Source organism: Pelodiscus sinensis, chromosome 10 (genome assembly GCF_052426305.1).
Source record: "Pelodiscus sinensis isolate ZL-2025 chromosome 10, ASM5242630v1, whole genome shotgun sequence".
NCBI classification, from domain to species: Eukaryota; Metazoa; Chordata; order Testudines; family Trionychidae; genus Pelodiscus; species Pelodiscus sinensis.
In genome coordinates this window covers 56,945,562-56,968,562 of record NC_143061.1, presented here as the reverse complement: position 1 = coordinate 56,968,562, position 23,001 = coordinate 56,945,562, and the positions used below count along the sequence as shown (strand labels likewise).

Genomic DNA, 23,001 nt, shown 5'->3' with positions numbered 1-23,001 from the left:
GGGGCCTGCAGTGTGCTCGGGGCAGCCGCACAAGCAGCCCCCTTTGCAAACGACCAAGCCAGCACCCAAAGAGGCGCCGTGCGGGCAGGGCAGATGTGGCGCCGCACCAAACAGCTGGGTCATTCCAGTGGGACCCCCAGGCTGGAGGGGAGTCTGGCCGAGCACCCGCCGTGGCAGGCTGGTTTGATCCTGCCTGGAGTGCACAGGGAGCCCAGGGTCCCTCTGCAGGCCCCGGGTCCCTTAGCTGCACACAGGCTCATTAACAAGTGTGCCTGGGCTTGCCCTACAGCTGCCAAGCCGCTCCAAGTCTGCTGCTGACGGTGCAGGGTCTCCGAGGCTTGCCTTGGGCCTGGCCCTGGGACTTTCATCTGCAGGAGGGGCTGGCCGAGGGGCTTGGCGGAAGGTCATTCTAATCAGTGGCCTACTTCCTTTTCTCACTGTGGACCACACTGTCCTGTGGGGGGAAGCTTGTGCCACTTGCAAGGGGGCCCTGGGGCTTAGCACTGACTCCTACAGTGCAGGACCGGGCAGTATCTGGAGCGTCCCTGAGAGGTGAGCTGCCTGGGTAGGATTCCCCTGCAGCTGCCCCGGACGGGGTCCCCCCAGCGGGGCTGGTACTTACTCGCCATTGGCCTCCAGCTCACAGATCTCAAAGAAGACCATCAGATCGTACTTGCAGTGGCAGGGCCCAGCGCTGGGGCGCGCCAGGGTGCTGAGCTTCGTGGCTGGCACTGCGGCAGACAGGAAACAAGGCTCACCATCCGTCAAGGAGAAGGTGTTGAAGGGGGAGCTGGACTCCCGGCACCACACAGGAGGAGTGTCAGGCAGAGCCAGGCCCGCTGGCCATGACTGTCAAGGAGAGCAGCTAGCGTGCTCTGAGCACAGCTGGACATGACCTCTGACCCCCAACATGCCAAGAGCGGGGGAGAACATGCACTAACACATGCACTCAGTCATAGTTTGTAAACCCTTCCTCCCACTGCAGCGCATACTCCTGCCCACAGCCCCTCTGCAGGGAGAAAGGATCAGGCCTGCACAGGGTACAGGAGAGACAAAACGCACACAGAAGCAGCGACTTCTGCTTTTGCCAGTCTCTGGCTGAGCATCACCCTTTGAAAGGCCAGGCCCCTCTCCCAGCCAGAGGGCAGACCCCAGATCACAGAATGAGGAGGCAGGACACACAGAGGCAACAGCAAACCAAGACACTAGGCTGCAAGGAAAACCACTGGGACTCGGGTGTCCAATGCTGAAATGCAGGTAGCTCTGAGAGGTGTGTGCTGCTTTAGGAGCTCCGTGGGTGCTCCCCAGGCGCTGCATGGACACATCTCCCCAGGGAGGCCTGGCTAGAGACCCGAGTAGCAGTGGGATCTGCCACAGCAGTGTCCAGGAACCAACCAGGTTTCTGAGCCTTTCTCACAGCACAGTTCATTGCAGGCAGGAGGGGCACAGGGCTGGACTCCTCCCTCTCTGGCAGCAGGAACGAGGCGGCTGCCGTAGCAGCAGAGAGAGCACGCCCAGGGAGCACATCCAGAAGTGAGCTGGCTAGCACATCGGGCACCAAACACCTGATCAGCTGGCGGGATTTCTCATGCTCTTCAGGGAAGGGAAACAAACAGACATCCCAACAAAGCAAAGCGGTTGAGCGGGGGCAGGGGGTGCTGCACACTTCAGCTTGTTAACCCTCTCGGAGCTGCTGCTCTCCACAGATGGCCCCCTCCACTCGCGGGGTGCCAGGACAGAGCTGCAGCACTCCCCTGCCCTAGAGGGGCAGGAAGGAGAGCCCCCCCGGGATGGATAATCTGCAGTCCGGCTGCGCGTGCCAGCCCTTTCCTCTAGCTGGTGGACTGTCAGCTCGGAGGTTACAGTGCGAGGGGGCCACCGGGATGACACCAGCTAGGAAAAGGGTGGGGGCACCCTGGCAGGGAGGGCAAGGGCTGAGGCAGGTTGCTGGGGGGAGAGAGGTGCAGATAAGCTCGCGTCCAAGCTGATCAAATCCCAAGGAGCACACTGCAGTGCTGGGAACGATCCTGCTGCACCTTTCTTGAGGTTTTCAGAGGTCCCGCTCTCCCCACCAAGGCACCACAGGGCAATAGCCCCGATCGCCTGTGCTAGCCATCCCTCGGTGTGCGGCAACAGGCCACTCCAGACAGCATCCTGCCTGGCACGAAGCCATCGCCCCGGTGCCACCTTCTGCGGCAAATGCCAATGGAGCGGGGCTAGTAGCATCAGGTTTCCTGCGCCAGGAAGGGAGCATCTTCTCCTCACCCCAGAAGGGCTCCCGCCGGAATAGCTGCCCTCACCTGCCACGCTCAGGAGTCCCCCCAGGAACGGTGTCTCTGCTCTCTGGGAATGTCAAGGGCCTGGAAAGGTCGCCTTCCCCCGCCAGGGGAGGGGGACTTGCTTTAGAGACGCCAATTTCAGGTCATTATGCAATGTCACGCAGAACCCCTGCCTGCTCAGACCCTCTCCCATCGCCGCATGGACCCTTGCTGGCACATGACCACGGAAGGACCAATTCTCCAAAGCCCCACTTGCTTCCAAGCTGTGGCTTCTGAAGCCTAATATGCCTTAGAAGGGGAAAGCAAAGGCCTACCTGGTTTGGACAGTGGCATGACGCGGGGGAAGTGACGCCGGGACGGTCTCAGAGGGCTGTGGAGAGAAGAGACTCGGATGAAAGGGAACATGCAAAATACACGACTGGCCCAGAGAAGGAGCTCCCCTCCTCCCAGTCTCCCAGCACAAGAACCAGGAGACACTCCGTGAAGCTGGAAGGCAGAACACTCAACACCAGCCAAAGCATTAGACTGTGGAACCCACTGCCACAGGATCTCAGGCCCAGAGCTTGGTAAGATTCACCTTTATTTTCATACACCTTATGGAATGGAAAACTCTGGCTTCAAGATGCTGCAGAATTCAGCACTGCCAAGCTGCAAATACCCGAGAGCCTTTGCATAGAACGTAGAGACCTGATCCACAGGCCACGGGAAGGAAGGGGCTAACGCCTATTGATTTGGATGGGCTTTGGGTCAGATGCTCGGTCCAGGCTACGAGGCTTCGGTCTGAGCCAAGCAGGTGGGGAAGCCCTCCCGTAACCCACACTCACCTGAGCACATCCTTGCAGAGAGGAGGGAAGGGGTGCTGCTGATAATGCCCAAACACCTCAAACACGATCGGCTGGCTCTTGATGTACTCAATGAACGACTTGGTCACCTCCACCGCAATCTGAGAGAGGGGAACAGGGGCCACAATGCTTTCAAATGGCAACCATCCGCAGTCCGTTTGCCTAGGCCCCGATCCAGCAAGGGGTTATGCATGCGCTTACGGTTAGACACCTGACGGATCAGAGCCGTCCTAGCAGGGCGGAGATCGATCAGGCCAGCAGCCAGACACCAGTAAACAGTATTTCTCCAAGAAACACGCTCAGCTCACCCCTCCGATGGGCTTTTGCTTATGTCACACTTACACCATGATGGCAGAATGCTGCTGGGTTAACGTCCCCAAGGCAAAGGCAGTCCTCTGAGCTCTGCCAGAGGAGGCGGGGTAAAATCCCTTCACAGGACAGGCTGGTGAGACTGGTCTAGAGGCGCCTCACAGAGGCACTCAGCAGCAGAAAAATCTGGAACCATATTGCCAGGGCTTACTGCAGAGAGGCCGGGAGCAGCCCTCAGCGAAGGGTGCAAAGCGCTAGAGCTTTTCTCTGCCAGCCCTTGAAGGAGAGGTGAAGCAGAAAAGCTCAGCCATGGGAGCCCTCACATCCCTCACCGGCAGGACAATGGGACAGAGTTTGTGCTCATGAGAGGACTGAGGGAAGAGAACAATGTGCTGGCTCACAGTGAGCTCAGTGACCCACCTGAGGGCCTGTGCCACGGGCACAGCACGCTAGACACAAAGGTCTGGAACGTTTGGGGCTCCTTGCCCTAACAGGGGTGTTGGCTGGTTTTCAGTGTAGCGCTCTCTGGTTTCTCTGCCATTCTCCTCTCACCCAGACACCCCTGGTCTAGAAGAGACTGAACTGCCCACAAACGCCTCCCCTGCGCGCTCAGCAAGGAGGGGCGATGGAGTGCTGGCTGCCACATCTGCTCACTGAGGGCAGCAGGCGTCCCTGGAGCCTATCGACCTACGACTGCTGGGATTTCTGGCATCGGGGGCCAGCGCTGGGCCAGCGGGTAGCTGGCTACTCTTCTGGGCAGATACGCAACTGCGAGGACCAGGAAGTAAAAGGGGAGCCTGGAGGAGAGAGACTGTGCGCTCCTCCCACTGTGCCCCTGGGCTGGTCCTGCCCTGTGGTGCGCCAGACACAGACTGAGCGATGGAGAACCGTGAGCACAGGCGAGGCCCTGGGTGGCTGAGGAAGTGCCTGTTACAGAGGGGGAGGCCTGAGACCGTCAGAAGGACACACGCACGGTTCCTTCCCCTGCCAGAACACAGTCGATGCCTTTGTAGCTAGCCGCTGTTCGGGTGTGCCCTACGTGACAACCGAGCCGCTCCACTGGGAGGCACGCCCTCGGTGAGCTCTGACCAGCCGACAGCCAGGTGCACCGTAAGGAGAAGGAAATTCTAGACCTCCAGAATAGCGCAGCAGCCCACTGCAGAGTGTGACTGCACCGCCCGTGGGCAGCGGGCAGTCCTGCGAGGTGGGTGATGGTGGCTGCCCCACTGGCAGTAGCAGGGATCCCCGAACCTGCGGGGGGCAGGGAGGGATGTTCAGGGTGGTGCAGTGGGGCTTGGACAGCCCCCTCGACGGAGGGGAGTGACATCGAGTCTCACTCCGCCCCCAGCTGCAGCTCAGTGCCCGGCCCTGGCCTGGGCCCCAGTTCTAGTTGCGGCTCCACACCTGGCCCTGGTCCCTGCTGGGGCACAGGTGCACTCCTTTGGGTAAGGGGGGAGAAGAGGGAAAGCTTGCGGGCCACTGTCAGAAATCCCTACGCTCGGGGCAGAGCCAGGCCACCCCAGGGCAGAGGAGCCAGCCTGGGAAGTGAGACTCACGTTCTGCACATGATAGAATCCCAGAGGCGGCCCTCGGCCCGTGTTCTTCAAGGGCTCCGTGGAAAAGGCCTCGTCGTGGCGATGGATAAAGCTGTGGAGGCAGGAGGGCAGTTACAGCGGCTGCGTGGTCAGCAGGGAATGAGAACGGCGGAGGGAGACGGAAGCCAGCGCCCACAACCCCGGGTCTGAATGAAGAGGACTCATTTCCCCTCCCCTCCCCCGGAGGCTGCGCACTGATAGGCTGCTACAGAAAGCCATTCTCCAGGGCCCGAATCCATGGAACGTGCCCATGGGCCCGCGCGGGCTTGGACAGGCCCGGCGAGCGAAGGAACGAAGACCCGCTCTGCGGCTCTCGAGTCCTCTCTATTCCAGGAGGCGGTGTGGGAAAACCTGCCCTTTCCCATCTCAGCGCTGGGCAGCCAAGGTCCCATTTCATTTAGGAAGCTAGCCAAGGCCCTTGCTACCTGGGGAGGGCAGCCTTGTGGCTGAGGCAAAGGCAGAGCGGGAGGAAGAGGGAAAATGCCAGCAGCGGGGAGCGATCCAAGGGCCTCTCACTTGAACTGGCAGAAGATGTCTGCGTATTCTGCCGAGATGCTGGAGGCCTGCAGAACTGTCACTCGGAAGGTGAAGATGCTGCCCAGCTTCAGATGGTCCAGAACGGTTTCCAATGGCTCATCTAGGGCAGCTTTCTCTGGGCTGTCCAGGAGAAGTTCCTCGGGAGTCACTGGGGAGGAGGAGAGCCATTACACATAGCCTGACAGCACCCTTCAAGGCCCAGTGACCTGCCACACACCAGCACAAGATTGCTTTCAATGGAGTCGCCAGTTCTCCCCTGCCCCATCTCTGGCCCTTTGCAGTGTAGGTCTGGAGGGCCCAGGGAGTGGTGACATTTTCCATCCTTCCTCCCTCTCTGCTTCCCCCCACGACACCTCTCTAGGGCCCTTCACCTGCACAGGTGTTGTTGTTGACTTCATCTGCAGAAGGTCCGATGTCAGTTATCTGCCCCTGGCCTTCAACAATCCGCAGTTCCTCCTGGGAGGTCCCCGAACGAGACATCCCTGCCACAGGACAGGCCTCGGACTGGAACTGCCAGGCACAAGGGGAATGGATCAGAGAGGCGGTGGGTGTCCTGACACTGCTGACAGCCAGGCACAGCTTTTTGGCTCTTGCTGGCGTGTCTTCCCCTTTGTACAGCGTGGCAGACACCCAGCCAGGCATGAGAGGCTGCAGCTTTTATCTCCTCTGCCTCAGTAATGGCTCCAGTTCTATGGCAGCAACAGCTGAACCCTCGGTGTTGCATACAGCACGTGAAATGGGACAGGGTCAAGCTGCCTGGGGTCCCATAAGGAGCAAGGGAAGGTCTGTACCGAGTGACCAGCACCTACCAGCTGTTCGCTGGCCCATGGATGGCACTTACACCACTTACAGAGAGAGAATGACTTTCCTCTACAGCCTTAGCTGAGAGCCAGCGGGCTTCTAGCTCAAGCTATGGGGGCTTTGTGCATGAGCCTCTGAGATCCCAGGTTTGGCTCCTCTGCCAGCACTACACATGCAAAGAACTGGAGGTTCCAGTCCCATTCAGCAAAAGTAGGTGCCCAGGCCTCTCTACCCACAGGTCTCTGCAGCCACGAGGTTCTTACGGGTGCGGCTGAGGCCACGCTTCAGGCTCAGGCGGGATGTGGCCATCACACCCTCTCCCACCCCATATCTAGGGCACTTCTCTTCTGCAGTCTGAGACCAAGAGGATAAAATACTAGGAAGGGCCCTGTTATCCGGAGATGGATAATAGCGAGGCCAATGCACTTCCTGGCAAGCCAAGGTGACAGAGAGATAGTCACCCGGGGCTGGCTGTACCTTCTCAAAGTGCTGATCGTCAAAGGATATTTTGGCTGTCCCTGACTGCCGTACTCCCGAGCCATAATCTGGGGCTTCCTCATCCGCTGAAAGAGGAAACATAGCAAGACATTACCGCAAAGAAGGAAAACCTCGCTCCCAGAGCAAGTCGCAGCCAGAGACGGGCCTCCTGGATTGTGCCCTTTCATACACTGCTCCGAGTGGTCACTGGCTGCAGAACTTCATGAGAGTCAGTGAATTCCAAAAGGCAATCATGAAATCACTTGCAAAAGTGTTTTCCAGCCTCTGTGGCAGAGAGACGGTCAACAATTCTGCATAGCTACCAGCTATCCACGTGCATGCTAATCCACAAATCACTACCAATAGCACTGCACGAACGCCCCTGTTCATACAGAAGCAAAGACACAAGAAGTTAAGTGGATGATGGCCCAGATTATTAAACCAGGCACAATGTGGCAGCATTTTCAGTTTCTTTGCAAGAGCATCATGTGCACTTTGAAGCTGACAGAGCAGAATCGGTATCTGAAATGAACAGTAGCAGAAAACAAGTATTGCCAGTCATCTCCTCAGTCTTAGATTTACCATGATGAGAGCCCAACCCATCTGTGGATCACCCTGCTCAAGGTGACTGATCGTTCAGATGAGGCAGCTTCACCAGGATCGGGCTGCATTCACGATGCATCTGGGACAGGCCCCGCTCTCCCTCACATGCCAAGAGAGGCCCCTCCAGGCCTGGTTAGGTCCAGCTTATGAGGAAGCCAGGGAGTGAATAATTTGTCCCATTCAATCTCGTTCTCGCCCAGGAGACAGCAATTTGTGTGGGAGGGCGCGGAGCTACCCAATGAAAGGCATTGGCGAATGCACACAGGCGATGCTGAACCGAGTTACGCCAGGTGAGTGCCCAGAATGGCCAGTGCCCTCTTATGGCAGTTCTAATGGCAGTACAGGCGATGCTGCGGGACTATAGCTCCCACAATTGCTAGCACAGGAAGCTGGGTGTCCCTACATTACTAGAGAGGGAAGACATTGCAAGGTGGCCAGTGGGTGGCAAACCAACCAGCAATGCTCCACTGGCCCACCGAAAGCAGCACGGGCGCCTGGACTACAGGCGCCACCAGTCAGCGTCTGAAACGCTCTGCAGACTCACCAGGGCTCTGAGGCAAGGGCAGCTCAGAGCCAGCTGCCCGCACTGGAAGCCCACGGTACCTGAGATGGCTTGCACGGCCACGCGCAGGAAGCCCTTCACCTCGCCCTTCTCGCTGACAATGGCGACGCGGTGGACCAGCGGCACCGGGTACAGCAGGTTGCTGAGATACACGAATGCCCTGGAAGAGCCAAGTAACACAGGAGAGTGGTCACTGCAGCCCCTGGGCTTTCCAAACACGCTCCGTGGCCAGATGGCAGCCAGGCTCACAGTTCACCGCTCACATCACAACATGGTGCTGCAAAGCAAAACTAAAGAAAGGCAGCCAGGGCCAGCCGGAAGGGGGCGGGGGGCTCAGCGTGCTTAGGATGGGCTACGGTGGCCTCAGGTTCCTGTGAAAGTGGCAGCGAGTTAGTGAGCACCAGTGTTCCTCCTGGCCATGGGCACCACCGCGTCGTGGGGAGGGTGGAGGAGGGGGCTGTGCTGGTGCAAGAAGGAAGCTAGAAGGAGGACCTCTTGCAGTGGAGAACTGGAGAACTAGGACAGAAAGTGCTGTGAAACAACCACGGGCTGCTGCAGATGAAAGGGTCTGGGGAAGAGGAGGGGGAGGCAGGCAGGAGAAGGGAACGGAGAAGAGGAGGAAGGGGAGCAGAAGCAGAGAAGGAACGGCAGTTCTCGGTTAGTGCACAGAGTCCCTGCAGACACCTGTCTGAGACTGAGAAGCTCTTGCAATGGCGGGGTTTCAGCCTGCTTGAAGAGAGGTCCGGCAGCCCAACCCCCCCCAGTCAGCGTTTGAAACCCAGCTCCGAGAGGGACAGACCTGCCTCCAGCCAGGGCTGTGTCTGCTCTGCCAGTGCCTGGCGGGGAGACCTCCATGCTCCAGCCAGCGCCCAGGGCTGATCCACCTTGGCTCCTGCATGGTGAGCAGCAGCACTGCCCGAGCGCCACGACCCGCACGGGGGGCAGTGCTCGACGAGGGGCACAGCTGGTGTCAGTCAGGGCAGCTCTGCTATGCCACTGACCCAGCTAGGACCTGGGCCTGCGAGCACAGTGCCTGGGCAGCAGGGCGGACGGGGATGCGGAGTGACGACGCTGAGGCCAGCTCTAAACGGGCCAGCAGGAGGCAGAGCCCTGAGCACAGTGTGGGGAGAGCCGCTCTCCTTGGCCAGGCCAGTGCCAGAGGAGGGATGGCTAGTGAACACTGGCTCCGTGCTGTCAATGGCTGCAGCCAATCACTGCACAGCCACGCCTGGGTCACGGGTGCCTTCTCGCCCTGTCCCCTGGGCTGAGGCCAGGGCGTGGGCTCACCCCAGCTAGAGGGGCACACGGCACCATGACGACATGCACGTGCACAGCGACGCTGGAGCTTGCTTGGGGCCAGAGGGTTTCCAGACGAGTGCTCTGCCCCTGAGCAGATCTGCAATCCTACAAGGACATTCCCAGCCCTGGAGACCCCCATGGGCTCACCCGGGGGAGGCAGCCCCTCTGGACGGCAACTGACTTGGATCCCTCACTGCTGCTGCCTCTGGATGGGACTCGGAACATTTTCAAGAGTGGCCAGTTCCTCCGAGCCCTTTGGTTCCTACTCATCCAAACTGGGGACCCTAGAACAGAATCTTAGGGCTGGAAGAGACGTCAAGAGGCATCGAGTCCGGCCCCTGCCCAAAGCAGGACCAACCCCAACTCAATCAGCCCAGCCAGGGCTCTGTCAAGTGGGGACGTAAAAACCTTAGGGATGGAGATTCCACCCCGCCCTAGGGAACCCAGCCCAGCGCTTCTCCACTCGCCTAGGGAGACGGTTTTTCCTAATATCCAAACTAGCCCTCCCCCACTGCAACTTGAGCCCATTGCTCCTCATTCTGCCGTCTGTCACCACAGAGAACAGCCTCTCTCCAGCCTCCTTGGAAACCCCTTCCAGGAGCAGAAGGCTGCTCTCAAATCCCCATCCCCACCACTCTTCTCTTCTGGAGACTAAATCCCTCAGTCTCTCCTAAGTCATGTGCTCCAGCTCCCTAGTCAGTTTTGCTGCCCTCCTCTGGACTCTCTCCAGCGCAGCCACATCCTTTCTGTAGTGCGGGCCCAGAACTGGACACAATGCTCCAGATGTGGTCTCCCCAGAGCCGAATAAAGGGGAATAATCACGTCTCTGGATCTGCTGGCAATGCTCCTCCTAATGCACCCTAATATGCCATTAGCCTTCTTGGCTACAAGGGCGACTGTTGACTCCTATCCAGCTTCTCATCCACTGCAATCCCCAGGGCCTTTTCTGCTCAACTGCTGCTTAGCCAGTCGGTCCCAGCCTGTAGCAATGCTTGGGATTCTTCTGTCCCACAAGCAGGACTCTGCACTTGTCCTTGTTGAACCTCATCAGATTTATTTTGGCCCAATCCTCTAGTCTGTCCAGGTCACTCTGGACCCTATCCCTGCCCTCCAGAGTATCCACCTCTCCCCCTAGCTTAGTGTCATCTGCAAACTTGCTGAGGGTGCAACCCATCCCCTCAGCCAGGTCATTCATAAAGATATTGAACAAAACTGGTGCAAGAACCGAACCTTGGGGCACTCCGCTAGAAACTGATCACCAACCTGACATCGAGCCGTTGATCACGACCCACTGGGCCCGGCCTTCTAGCCAGCTTTCTATCCATCTTACCGTCCATTTATCCAATCCAGACTTCCTTAACTAGCTGGCAAGAATACTGTGGGAGACCATGTCAAAAGCTTTACTAAAGTCAAAGTCTATCACATCCACCAACTTCCCCTCGTCCATAAGCCAGTCACCTCATCCTAGAAAGCAATCAGGTTGGTCAGGCACGACTTGCCCTTCGTGAATCCATGTTGACTATTCCGGATCACTTTCCCCTCTTCCAAGTGCTTCAAAATGGATTCCTTGAGGATCCCCTCCAGGATTTTTCCGGGGACTGAGGTAAGGCTGACTGGTCTGTAGTTCCCTGGATCGTCCTTCTTCCCTTTTTTAAAGATGGGCACTACATTTGCCTTTTTCCAGTTGTCTGGGACCTCCCCCGATGGCCACAAGTTTTCAGAGATAATGGCCAAAGGCTCCCAGCCAACTCCCTCAGCACCCTCAGGTGCCTTAGATCCAGCCCCATGGATTTGTGTATGTCCAACTTTTCTAAATAGTTCTTAAGCTGTTCTTTCTCCATGGAAGGCTGCCCATATTGTGCCTAGTGCAGCAGTCTGGGAGCTGACCTTGTCTGTGAAGACAGAGCCAGAAAAGGCACTGAGAACTTCAGCTTTCCCCACATCGTCTGTCACTAGGTTACTCCCCCATTCGGTAAGGGCCCCACCCCCTCTCTGATCACCCTCTTATTGCTTAGAAACCTCTCGTTACCCTTCACACCCCTTGCTTAGCTGGAATTCCAGCCCTGCATGCTCGAGCAATGTATTTACACTCCTCCCTGGTCATCGGTCCAGGTTTCTACTTGTCAGCTTCCTTTTTGTGTTTAAGCTCGTCAGAGATTTCACTGTTAAGCCAATCTGGTCACCTGCCATATTTGTGTTTCTTACTGTGCATCAGGATGGTTCGTTCCTGCACCTTCAATAAGGCTTCTCTAAAATGCAGCCCGCTCTCCTGGACTTCTTTCCACCTCATGTTAGCGTCCCAAGGGACCCTGCCCATCAGTTCCCTGGGGGAGTCAGTCTGCTCTTCTGAAGTCCAGAGTCTGTATTCTGCTGCTCCCCTTTCTTCCTTTGGTCAGGATCCTGAAATCGACCATCTCATGGTCACTGCTGTCCAGGTTGCCACCCACATCTGCCTCCCCTGCCAATCTGGTGATGGGGAGTCACAAACGGTTACTTTCTCCAGGGCACCAAGGAGGGCCAGATGAGTGGAGGAATGGAGTACACCCCGTCTGCTGCTTTAACCCCTGGGTAAAATCAGGACACCCATCCTAGGAACTGTGTTCCGATGAGAACATTCATCCTGGACATTTTCACCAGGTGTGGTGCTGACCAAAAAGCACATCCCTGCTCTCTGGCCCTTCAATCAAAGTACACAAATGTGCAGTTTGTGCTGTCTCCTTGGTGGTACTCATGTCCTGTAGGCAACTGCAATCCAGTCCCCAAACACCCAGGACAAGAGGGGACATTGGAGTGGTGCCGGGGTTGTACTGCACTGTCTGTGATCTTAGTTCTGGGGGACCAGTTTTGCCTGGGACAGGGCACACTGGGCAGCAGATGGGGGATATATATAGCCCAAGATTTTCAACATTAAAAACTTGCCCATTTAAATGTCATGTTTAACAGCAGGGAGCTGGCAGACATCACACTTCCTTTTAGCCAGCTCATCAGAAGGCTCTTACCAATTTGCCATCTCTTCTTGACTGAGGAGTAATGATTCCACCTGAGACCAGCCCAAGCGAGGTGCACCACTCCTTCACCGTGGAAGGGACACTTTCACATGGCCTTGAAAGGGATTTGGAAACCAAGCTAGAAGGCAGGTCTGTGCTCCCCAGGCCCTGGGCCACCACGTGCTGAAGAGCTGGAAGCTTCTCTGTGGCCTTCCTAGAATCACAGAAATGCGGGGCTGGAGGGGACCAGGAGAAGTCATCTCGTCCTTCCCCTGCACAGAGATCACGTCGCAGGAAGCCTTGTATCCCTGGGTGAGTCCCACGCTGCAGTCTGCTGCCTGAGCCCAGCAGGGAGAGGCCCTTGCTGGCCAGGGCCTCTCTTCAGGAGCAGCAAACTGCTCACCAGCCTCTCAGGACTGCACCTGCCCTTGACGGTCAAAGGGCAGTTGCTCACAAACAGTGGGCGAGGTCCGGGGTCAGCGCCGCAAAATGCTTCCCGCTTCCCTAGCCATGTCACCACTGATTCCTCAGGAGCCGGCTGCACGGGGATGAGAGCAGGTGCCTTTCAGCCAGTGGAGCTCTGCAGGTGCCTCAGGCCACTGTGGCCCTGTGTGTGGGCAGCATGCTCCATCAGCAGCACTAAACCTGGGACCACCGGTGCGACACCCCTCCCGCCCGCCCAGCTTGCCCTGCTGCTTGTCGCTGGTCTCCAGGCTGGAGAAGAGACTGAGAGGGAGCTGTCCCAAACCCACGTCTGACAGGGCAGGGTCAGCCTCCATGGCAGCGGTGTGAGGAAAGCAAGGCACTGCATTAACAGTGGATCCGCAGAGCTAGCGTGCCTCTTCAGACATGCCACCAAGCATCGGTGACTAGCCCATTGACAGCAACAGGTGCAGGGGACTTTGTGGGGCTGAGCCAGCTGGAGTCAATGGGAATCTTTCCACTGGCTTCAGCGGCACTGGATTGGGTCAGTAAAGCAGGAGGCAGGCAGCAGCCTGACACCCCAACCCGACAAGGTGCTGAGCCCTTCCTGGGAGATGCAGTGCATCTTCTGTTCTCAACCAATGCCCTCCTACGAGGGAGCTGCAGGGGCAGGAGCCAGGCTCGGGGCAGGGTGGGAATTGAGCCAGGCACCCCCTGAAATGCTCGGGACCCCTGTGCTGGAGGTGGCTTTCCTTGGGTGTCTGTTTACAGATCTACTCTGAGCATCCCACATCTCCCGTGGGGAGGAGCGTGGATCACAAGCCTGTTAAGCTTCCCTCGAACAGTATGAAATTCCGGGCGAGCTCCTCTTGAAGCAGACTGAAACCAAAAGGGTTGAATAGGGAGGAATGGGGAAAGAAGGGGCAGGGAGTATGCGGCTAAAGGGAACGGAAGGTGGGAGGAGACACTAACCACAAGATTGGTGAGGTGCAAAGATGGCATGCTCAGACCAAAGAAAAGCCTTTCAAAAGGAAGACAAAAGTGAAACAACCCCCAATTTTTGCTCAAGCTTTGGAGAGGTAGCCAGCAGCTTAAAAAGAAGGAAGGAAAAAACGAATAAAGAAAATAGGGGGGAAAACTAATCAAAGACAAGGATCCAATCAGGAACCAATTCAAGCACACTTCATGAGAAATGTGATCAGCACAGCTGCTGCACAGGAAAGTCAATTCTGTGTCCGACTCAAAAGAATTGGGAAGATTCAAAAGGAACATCCCGCAGACGGGGGTTCGTTTCATCATAGGCATATATGGAAGTTTTGTTTGTTTGGTTTTAAAATCTCTGATTCCCCCAAGAGGAAAAAAAAAGTGGAAGAACCCAGCTCTTTCGGTCTGAGACTGCAGTGACTCTTCTCCCGTCTCCCTCGCTCTTTTCCAAGTCCCTTGTCCTATCGGCTGGAGAGAAGAATTCACCTTCTCGCCCAGGCTGCTTGCTTTCTCCCACTTGTGCCCAGCTGACAAGCCAAATTGCAAGTGGAATCAAGGCCACTGACTACAGTGAAGCTGCAGCTGCTTGCCCAAGTCTGAATTTGATCCAAAGCCTTAAAGGACAGGAGTCCCCAGGACAACTATGGGTGAACCCTCTCTTCCCCTAGGCAAAGCGTGACGCAGCATTGGGCTGCGGTGCCAGGCTTGGCAATTCCAGGTGGTTTTCTTTGGCAGAATGAAATAGTGGCCAATTGGATCAAACAGGCCACCGATTCCACGAGATTTAGGGTTCCTTTCCAGAACAAGCCACTGTACCGCTCTGCTTTCACTAGCAAAAGAAAAACCAATTCTCTTTCTCTTTGGGAAGAGCCTGCCTCCAGCCCTGCAGGCAACAGAAGCTCTCCCCACTCCAAAACTTTTCTTCCAGCCACCTGAGAACTAAAGTCTGGCATCTCTGCTTCCCACACAACATCCTTCTGCATGGCCCTACTGCAAATCTCTGCAGAAAACAATTGCCATCCCTGTGCTAGCCAAAGGCAGGGAGAGGAAATGTCATCTTCCCCCCTGCTCCCACAGCCCTTGGTTTTAGCTCTTCCCAGTCATCTGGGGAAATCCCAGGTGCTACCTGGTGAACCTGCCTGCAGTACTGTGCTATTTGCTGCACCTCCCACCTTTTCCTCACACACCACTTGGGGCCACTGGCTGCCTGGAACCCCCCTAAAGATCAGAACTGATGCTCGAGCTACGTTCTGCTCTCTTGGCCATGCCACGTTCTCCTCTTGCTGGTGAGGATCTGGGTCAGACAGGAATGGGATTCCCATGACACAGGCCTGCAAGGGTGCTGCCGCACAGCGCATGCAGGAGAGGTCGCCCATTGTGCAGACATCGCAGCAGAAATGTTTCCAACAGTGAATTAGAGCGGAGACCCAAATGCACTGAAGCCAGGGCGATGCTTTGGCTCATTTCTGGGCCATCTCCACACAAGTCTCTGCCACGTGAACATCTTCTCTGTAAAAAGATTGTGTGAGTCCAGCGGCCGCGTGACCCCGGATCCCGCTACCCAAGATCTGTGAGATCTGCCTTCAAGCTCAGGTTTTAAAGATGAACTGGCCAAAGGACCCTCTCCCCTCTTAGTTTCCGACAGACACTGGCCTTACTGTGGTGCTGGCCAGCACCCCGCCCTGCTGGCCATCTCTCGAAGGCCACTGTGCAGCTAACCCATCCTGAGGGCCAGGGGAAGGCGTGCCCTCCACACGGGACAGTGTCCGAATGCAGTTCTCTCGTGCGAAAGAGCTAGTTCCTTCCCAGCATGCTCTCCTAAAACCTCACCAACCTTCCTACTAAACTGAACAGGGGGGAGCGGTCGTAAAATGGATCCCGGCCATCATACAGCGGGTACTCCGGAAAGATGTCTTCCTCCAGGTCCTCCTCCTCCTCCTCCTTCCCCACGTGCTGCTCGTCAGCAGGCTCGGTGATGTCGGAGTCGGGGTTCGAGAAGGTGGGGGAGGGGGTGAGATCAGCCATGCGCTCGCTCATGCATGTGTTGAAAAGAGGAGAGCTGTTGCAGCCAGAGATATCTGAACTAAGGTTAGTACAACAAGACAGAAGACAGGTTAGCACCAACTATTCCACACAGAAGAGAGAGACAGAGCAGACACCAAGGCCTGCTGCTGTTCAGGAGGGGCGTGGGAAGCAAGACCTGCCTGTCCAAGAGTCTTACAACGAAGCCCCCAGTGTCGTCAGCTAGCGAGCACGGCAGGCTGGTGCGGAAGATGGGAGCGGCCATCTTCAACAGCGTAGGAAGGTAGCTCAGCCCAGTGCTCACTGGCGTCGAGGGGAGCCCATTCATTGCTGTTACCTGGCAAGGGTCAGCCCTGGGCTGCTCCAAGCTTGGTGGCGTTTGGCAGCGTCCCACTGACAGGTCCCTTTGGCCCTGTTAGCTGACCGCACTGTGCCCGTTCAGCTGGCATGTGGGGAGCACACGAGGAGACACAGCACACACAGCACAGCACAGCACAGCACAGCACAGCACACACAGCACAGCACAGCACAGCACAGCACAGCACAGAGGCCAGTGAGCACTCCGCGTGTGTGCACACGGACACACAGCCATGGACGTGGAAACCTGACAGCAGGGCTCTCAACCTGCGCCCTTTCCATCCTGGGGCCACAGCCAGCCCACCCGCAAGCCCCCGCCCACATGACGGGATGGGACGGACGGCGGCTGCACCCCCAGACTGCACGGCCGTCACTAGGCACGGCTTCAAAGCAGGGATGGGAAATTCACCACCAACTTCTTGTAGCAAGGGAGCAAATCCCTGGCAGCAGGGTGGGCCCCAGAAAGACACTCCTGCGCCCCTGCAGAGGGCAGAGCAAAATCCCTGCAGACAGCAGCACTCCTGGACACCAGCTTGGGCCTGAGACATTTCCACCCGCAGCAGCCCCTGCCCTAGAACTGCCACAGGGAGCTGGGCGCGCTCTCCACGCCGCACCAGGCCAGGGGCTGTGTTTGGACACCGACGGGTTTGGAAATAGGAGGAGCAAGGCTCTCACCTGCCAACCAGCCTGAACCAGGGAAAGCGGTCGTAGAAGGGGTCTCCACCCGTCACCACGTTGTCACAGTCCTCAAGGACGCTAGAAGGCACTTCTGCTGCCCTGTCGTACATTTCACGCATCAGGTCCAGCCGCTGTCTACAGCCAGAGAGAAACAAACGGAAAAAGTGGGACTTAGGGGTCTAGCTCGGCTTCCACCCCCGCACCACCGTACTCGTGGGGCGTCCAATGCATCACCGCCACACACCCCACCCCCGCACCACCGTACTCGTGGGGTGTAAAATGCAGCACCGCCACACACCCCACCCCCGCACCACCGTACTCGTGGGGTGTCCAATGCATCACCGCCACACACCTCACCCCCGCACCGCTGTACTCGTGGGGCGTCCAATGCATCACCGCCACACACCTCACCCCCGCACCGCTGTACTCGTGGGGCGTCCAATGCATCACCGCCACACACCCCACCCCCCCGCCACTGTACTCGTGGGGCGTCCAATGCATCACCACCACACACCCCACCCCCGCACCACTGTACTCGTGGGGCGTCCAATGCATCACCGCCGCACACCCCACCCCCGCACCGCTGTACTCGTGGGGTGTCCAATGCATCACCGCCACACACCCCACCCCCGCACCGCTGTACTCGTGGGGCGTCCAATGCATCACCGCCACACACCTCACCCCCGCACCGCTGTACTCGTGGGGCGTCCAATGCAGCACCGCCGCACACCCCACCCCCGCACCACTGTACTCGTGGGGCGTCCAATGCATCACCGCCACACACCCCACCCCCGCACCGCTGTACTCGTGGGGCGTCCAATGCATCACCGCCACACACCCCACCCCCGCACCGCTGTACTCGTGGGGTGTCCAATGCATCACCGCCACACACCCCACCCCCGCACCGCTGTACTCGTGGGGCGTCCAATGCATCACCGCCACACACCTCACCCCCGCACCGCTGTACTCGTGGGGCGTCCAATGCAGCACCGCCGCACACCCCACCCCCGCACCACTGTACTCGTGGGGCGTCCAATGCATCACCGCCACACACCCCACCCCCCCACCACTGTACTCGTGGGGTGTCCAATGCATCACCGCCGCACACCCCACCCCCCACCACTGTACTCGTGGGGCGTCCAATGCATCACCGCCGCACACCTCACCCCCGCACCACTGTACTCGTGGGGCGTCCAATGCATCACCGCCACACACCCCACCCCCGCACCACTGTACTCGTGGGCCGTCCAATGCATCACCGCCACACACCTCACCCCCGCACCGCTGTACTCGTGGGGCGTCCAATGCATCACCGCCACACACCCCACCCCCCCGCCACTGTACTCGTGGGGCGTCCAATGCATCACCACCACACACCCCACCCCCGCACCACTGTACTCGTGGGGCGTCCAATGCAGCACCGCCACACACCCCACCCCCGCACCACCGTACTCGTGGGGCGTCCAATGCATCACCGCCGCACACCCCACACCCGCACCGCTGTACTCGTGGGGTGTCCAATGCAGCACCGCCGCACACCCCACCCCCCCACCACTGTACTCGTGGGGCGTCCAATGCATCACCGCCACACACCCCACCCCCGCACCACTGTACTCGTGGGGTGTCCAATGCATCACCGCCACACACCCCACCCCCGCACCACTGTACTCGTGGGGCGTCCAATGCATCACCGCCGCACACCCCACCCCCGCACCGCTGTACTCGTGGGGTGTCCAATGCATCACCGCCGCACACCCCACCCCCGCACCACCGTACTCGTGGGGCGTCCAATGCATCACCGCCACACACCCCACCCCCGCACTGCTGTACTCGTGGGGTGTAAAATGCAGCACCGCCACACACCCCACCCCCGCACCGCTGTACTCGTGGGGTGTAAAATGCAGCACCGCCACACACCCCACCCCCGCACCGCTGTACTCGTGGGGTGTCCAATGCATCACCGCCACACACCCCACCCCCGCACCGCTGTACTCGTGGGGTGTAAAATGCAGCACCGCCACACACCCCACCCCCGCACCACTGTACTCGTGGGGCGTCCAATGCATCACCACCACACACCCCACCCCCGCACCGCCGTACTCGTGGGGCGTCCAATGCATCACCGCCACACACCCCACCCCCGCACCGCCGTACTCGTGGGGCGTCCAATGCATCACCGCCACACACCCCACCCCCGCACCGCCGTACTCGTGGGGCGTCCAATGCATCACCGCCACACACCCCACCCCCGCACCACTGTACTCGTGGGGCGTCCAATGCATCACCGCCACACACCCCACCCCCCCACCACTGTACTCGTGGGGCGTCCAATGCAGCACCGCCACACACCCCACCCCCGCACCACTGTACTCGTGGGGTGTCCAATGCATCACCGCCACACACCCCACCCCCCCACCACTGTACTCGTGGGGTGTCCAATGCATCACCGCCACACACCTCACCCCCGCACCACTGTACTCGTGGGGCGTCCAATGCATCACCGCCACACACCCCACCCCCCCACCACTGTACTCGTGGGGCGTCCAATGCATCACCGCCACACACCCCACCCCCCCACCACCGTACTCGTGGGGCGTCCAATGCATCACCGCCACACACCCCACCCCCGCACCACCGTACTCGTGGGGCGTCCAATGCATCACCGCCACACACCCCACCCCCCCACCACTGTACTCGTGGGATGTCCAATGCATCACCGCCACACACCCCACCCCCCCACCACTGTACTCGTGGGGCGTCCAATGCATCACCGCCACACACCCCACCCCCCCACCACTGTACTCGTGGGGGTCCAATGCAGCACCGCCACACACCCCACCCCCCCACCACTGTACTCGTGGGGCGTCCAATGCAGCACCGCCACACACCCCACCCCCCCACCACTGTACTCGTGGGGCGTCCAATGCATCACCGCCACACACCCCACCCCCGCACCACTGTACTCGTGGGGCGTCCAATGCATCACCGCCGCACACCCCACCCCCGCACCACTGTACTCGTGGGGTGTCCAATGCATCACCTCCACACACCTCACCCCCGCACCACTGTACTCGTGGGGCGTCCAATGCATCACCGCCACACACCCCACCCCCCCACCACTGTACTCGTGGGGCGTCCAATGCATCACCGCCACACACCCCACCCCCCCACCACTGTACTCGTGGGGTGTCCAATGCATCACCGCCGCACACCCCACCCCCCCACCACTGTACTCGTGGGGTGTCCAATGCATCACCGCCGCACACCCCACCCACCCACCACTGTACTCGTGGGGCGTCCAATGCAGCACCGCCACACACCCCACCCCCGCACCACTGTACTCGTGGGGCGTCCAATGCATCACCGCCACACACCCCACCCCCGCACCACCGTACTCGTGGGGCGTCCAATGCATCACCTCCACACACCCCACCCCCCCACCACTGTACTCGTGGGGCGTCCAATGCATCACCGCCACACACCCCACCCCCCCACCACTGTACTCGTGGGGCGTCCAATGCAGCACCGCCACACACCCCACCCCCGCACCGCTGTACTCGTGGGGCGTCCAATGCATCACCGCCACACACCCCACCCCCGCACCACCGTACTCGTGGGGCGTCCAATGCATCACCTCCACACACCCCACCCTCCCACCACTGTACTCGTGGGGCGTCCAATGCATCACCGCCACACACCCCACCCCCGCACCACCGTACTCGTGGGGCGTCCAATGCAGCACCGCCGCACACCCCACCCCCGCACCACCGTACTCGTGGGGTGTCCAATGCATCACCGCCGCACACCCCACCCCCGCACCACTGTACTCGTGGGGCGTCCAATGCAGCACCGCCACACACCCCACCCCCGCACCACTGTACTCGTGGGGCGTCCAATGCAGCACCGCCACACACCCCACCCCCGCACCACCGTACTCGTGGGGCGTCCAATGCATCACCGCCACACACCCCACCCCCGCACCACCGTACTCGTGGGGCGTCCAATGCATCACCGCCACACACCCCACCCCCCCACCACTGTACTCGTGGGGCGTCCAATGCATCACCGCCACACACCCCACCCCCCCACCACTGTACTCGTGGGGTGTCCAATGCATCACCGCCGCACACCCCACCCCCCCACCACTGTACTCGTGGGGTGTCCAATGCATCACCGCCGCACACCCCACCCACCCACCCACCACTGTACTCGTGGGGTGTCCAATGCATCACCGCCGCACACCCCACCCCCCCACCACTGTACTCGTGGGGTGTCCAATGCATCACCGCCGCACACCCCACCCACCCACCCACCACTGTACTCGTGGGGTGTCCAATGCATCACCGCCGCACACCCCACCCCCCCACCACTGTACTCGTGGGGTGTCCAATGCATCACCGCCGCACACCCCACCCACCCACCCACCACTGTACTCGTGGGGTGTCCAATGCAGCACCGCCACACACCCCACCCCCGCACCACTGTACTCGTGGGGCGTCCAATGCATCACCGCCACACACCCCACCCCCGCACCACCGTACTCGTGGGGCGTCCAATGCATCACCTCCACACACCCCACCCCCCCACCACTGTACTCGTGGGGCGTCCAATGCATCACCGCCACACACCCCACCCCCCCACCACTGTACTCGTGGGGCGTCCAATGCAGCACCGCCACACACCCCACCCCCGCACCGCTGTACTCGTGGGGCGTCCAATGCATCACCGCCACACACCCCACCCCCGCACCACCGTACTCGTGGGGCGTCCAATGCATCACCTCCACACACCCCACCCTCCCACCACTGTACTCGTGGGGCGTCCAATGCATCACCGCCACACACCTCACCCCCCCACCACTGTACTCGTGGGGTGTCCAATGCATCACCGCCGCACACCCCACCCCCGCACCACTGTACTCGTGGGGCGTCCAATGCATCACCGCCACACACCCCACCCCCGCACCACTGTACTCGTGGGGCGTCCAATGCATCACCGCCACACACCCCACCCCCGCACCGCCGTACTCGTGGGGCGTCCAATGCATCACCGCCACACACCCCACCCCCGCACCACTGTACTCGTGGGGCGTCCAATGCAGCACCGCCACACACCCCACCCCCGCACCACTGTACTCGTGGGGCGTCCAATGCATCACCGCCACACACCCCACCCCCCCACCACTGTACTCGTGGGGCGTCCAATGCATCACCGCCACACACCCCACCCCCCCACCACTGTACTCGTGGGGCGTCCAATGCATCACCGCCACACACCCCACCCCCGCACCACTGTACTCGTGGGGCGTCCAATGCATCACCGCCACACACCCCACCCCCGCACCACCGTACTCGTGGGGCGTCCAATGCAGCACCGCCGCACACCCCACCCCCGCACCACCGTACTCGTGGGGTGTCCAATGCATCACCGCCGCACACCCCACCCCCGCACCACTGTACTCGTGGGGTGTCCAATGCATCACTGCCACACACCCCACCCCCGCACCACCGTACTCGTGGGGCGTCCAATGCATCACCGCCACACACCCCACCCCCGCACCACCGTACTCGTGGGGCGTCCAATGCATCACCGCCACACACCCCACCCCCCCACCACTGTACTCGTGGGGCGTCCAATGCATCACCGCCACACACCTCACCCCCGCACCACTGTACTCGTGGGGCGTCCAATGCATCACCGCCGCACACCCCACCCCCCACCACTGTACTCGTGGGGTGTCCAATGCATCACCGCCGCACACCCCACCCCCCACCACTGTACTCGTGGGGCGTCCAATGCAGCACCGCCACACACCCCACCCCCGCACCACTGTACTCGTGGGGCGTCCAATGCATCACCGCCACACACCCCACCCCCGCACCACTGTACTCGTGGGGCGTCCAATGCATCACCGCCACACACCCCACCCCCGCACCACCGTACTCGTGGGGTGTCCAATGCATCACCGCCACACACCCCACCCCCCCACCACTGTACTCGTGGGGCGTCCAATGCATCACCGCCACACACCCCACCCCCACTCCACTGTACTCGTGGGGTGTCCAATGCATCACCGCCGCACACCCCACCCCCGCACCACTGTACTCGTGGGGTGTCCAATGCAGCACCGCCACACACCCCACCCCCGCACCACTGTACTCGTGGGGCGTCCAATGCATCACCGCCACACACCCCACCCCCCCACCACTGTACTCGTGGGGTGTCCAATGCATCACCGCCGCACAC

General features: G+C 59.8%; 1 protein-coding gene across 11 annotated transcripts in view; it reads right to left on the bottom strand.

The window, feature by feature from the left end:
* The window catches only part of KIF1A (kinesin family member 1A), a 143,325-nt gene that overhangs the window by 44,785 nt on the left and 75,539 nt on the right, over positions 1–23,001 (bottom strand). For 4 of the 11 annotated variants that reach the window (XM_089780978.1, XM_089780980.1, XM_075917833.2 and 1 more), the window contains exons 25-34: positions 16,753–16,890; positions 15,533–15,781; positions 8,047–8,165; positions 6,841–6,926; positions 5,934–6,072; positions 5,542–5,710; positions 4,987–5,077; positions 3,104–3,222; positions 2,594–2,649; positions 623–731 (exon numbers count right to left, since the gene is read on the bottom strand). In XM_089780978.1, coding sequence (XP_089637104.1) covers positions 623–731; positions 2,594–2,649; positions 3,104–3,222; positions 4,987–5,077; positions 5,542–5,710; positions 5,934–6,072; positions 6,841–6,926; positions 8,047–8,165; positions 15,533–15,781; positions 16,753–16,890 — 1,275 coding nt within the window. The remainder of the gene's footprint in view (positions 1–622; positions 732–2,593; positions 2,650–3,103; positions 3,223–4,986; positions 5,078–5,541; positions 5,711–5,933; positions 6,073–6,840; positions 6,927–8,046; positions 8,166–15,532; positions 15,782–16,752; positions 16,891–23,001) is intronic. The other 7 variants (XM_089780981.1, XM_089780982.1, XM_075917837.2 and 4 more) reach the window with 2 other exon arrangements.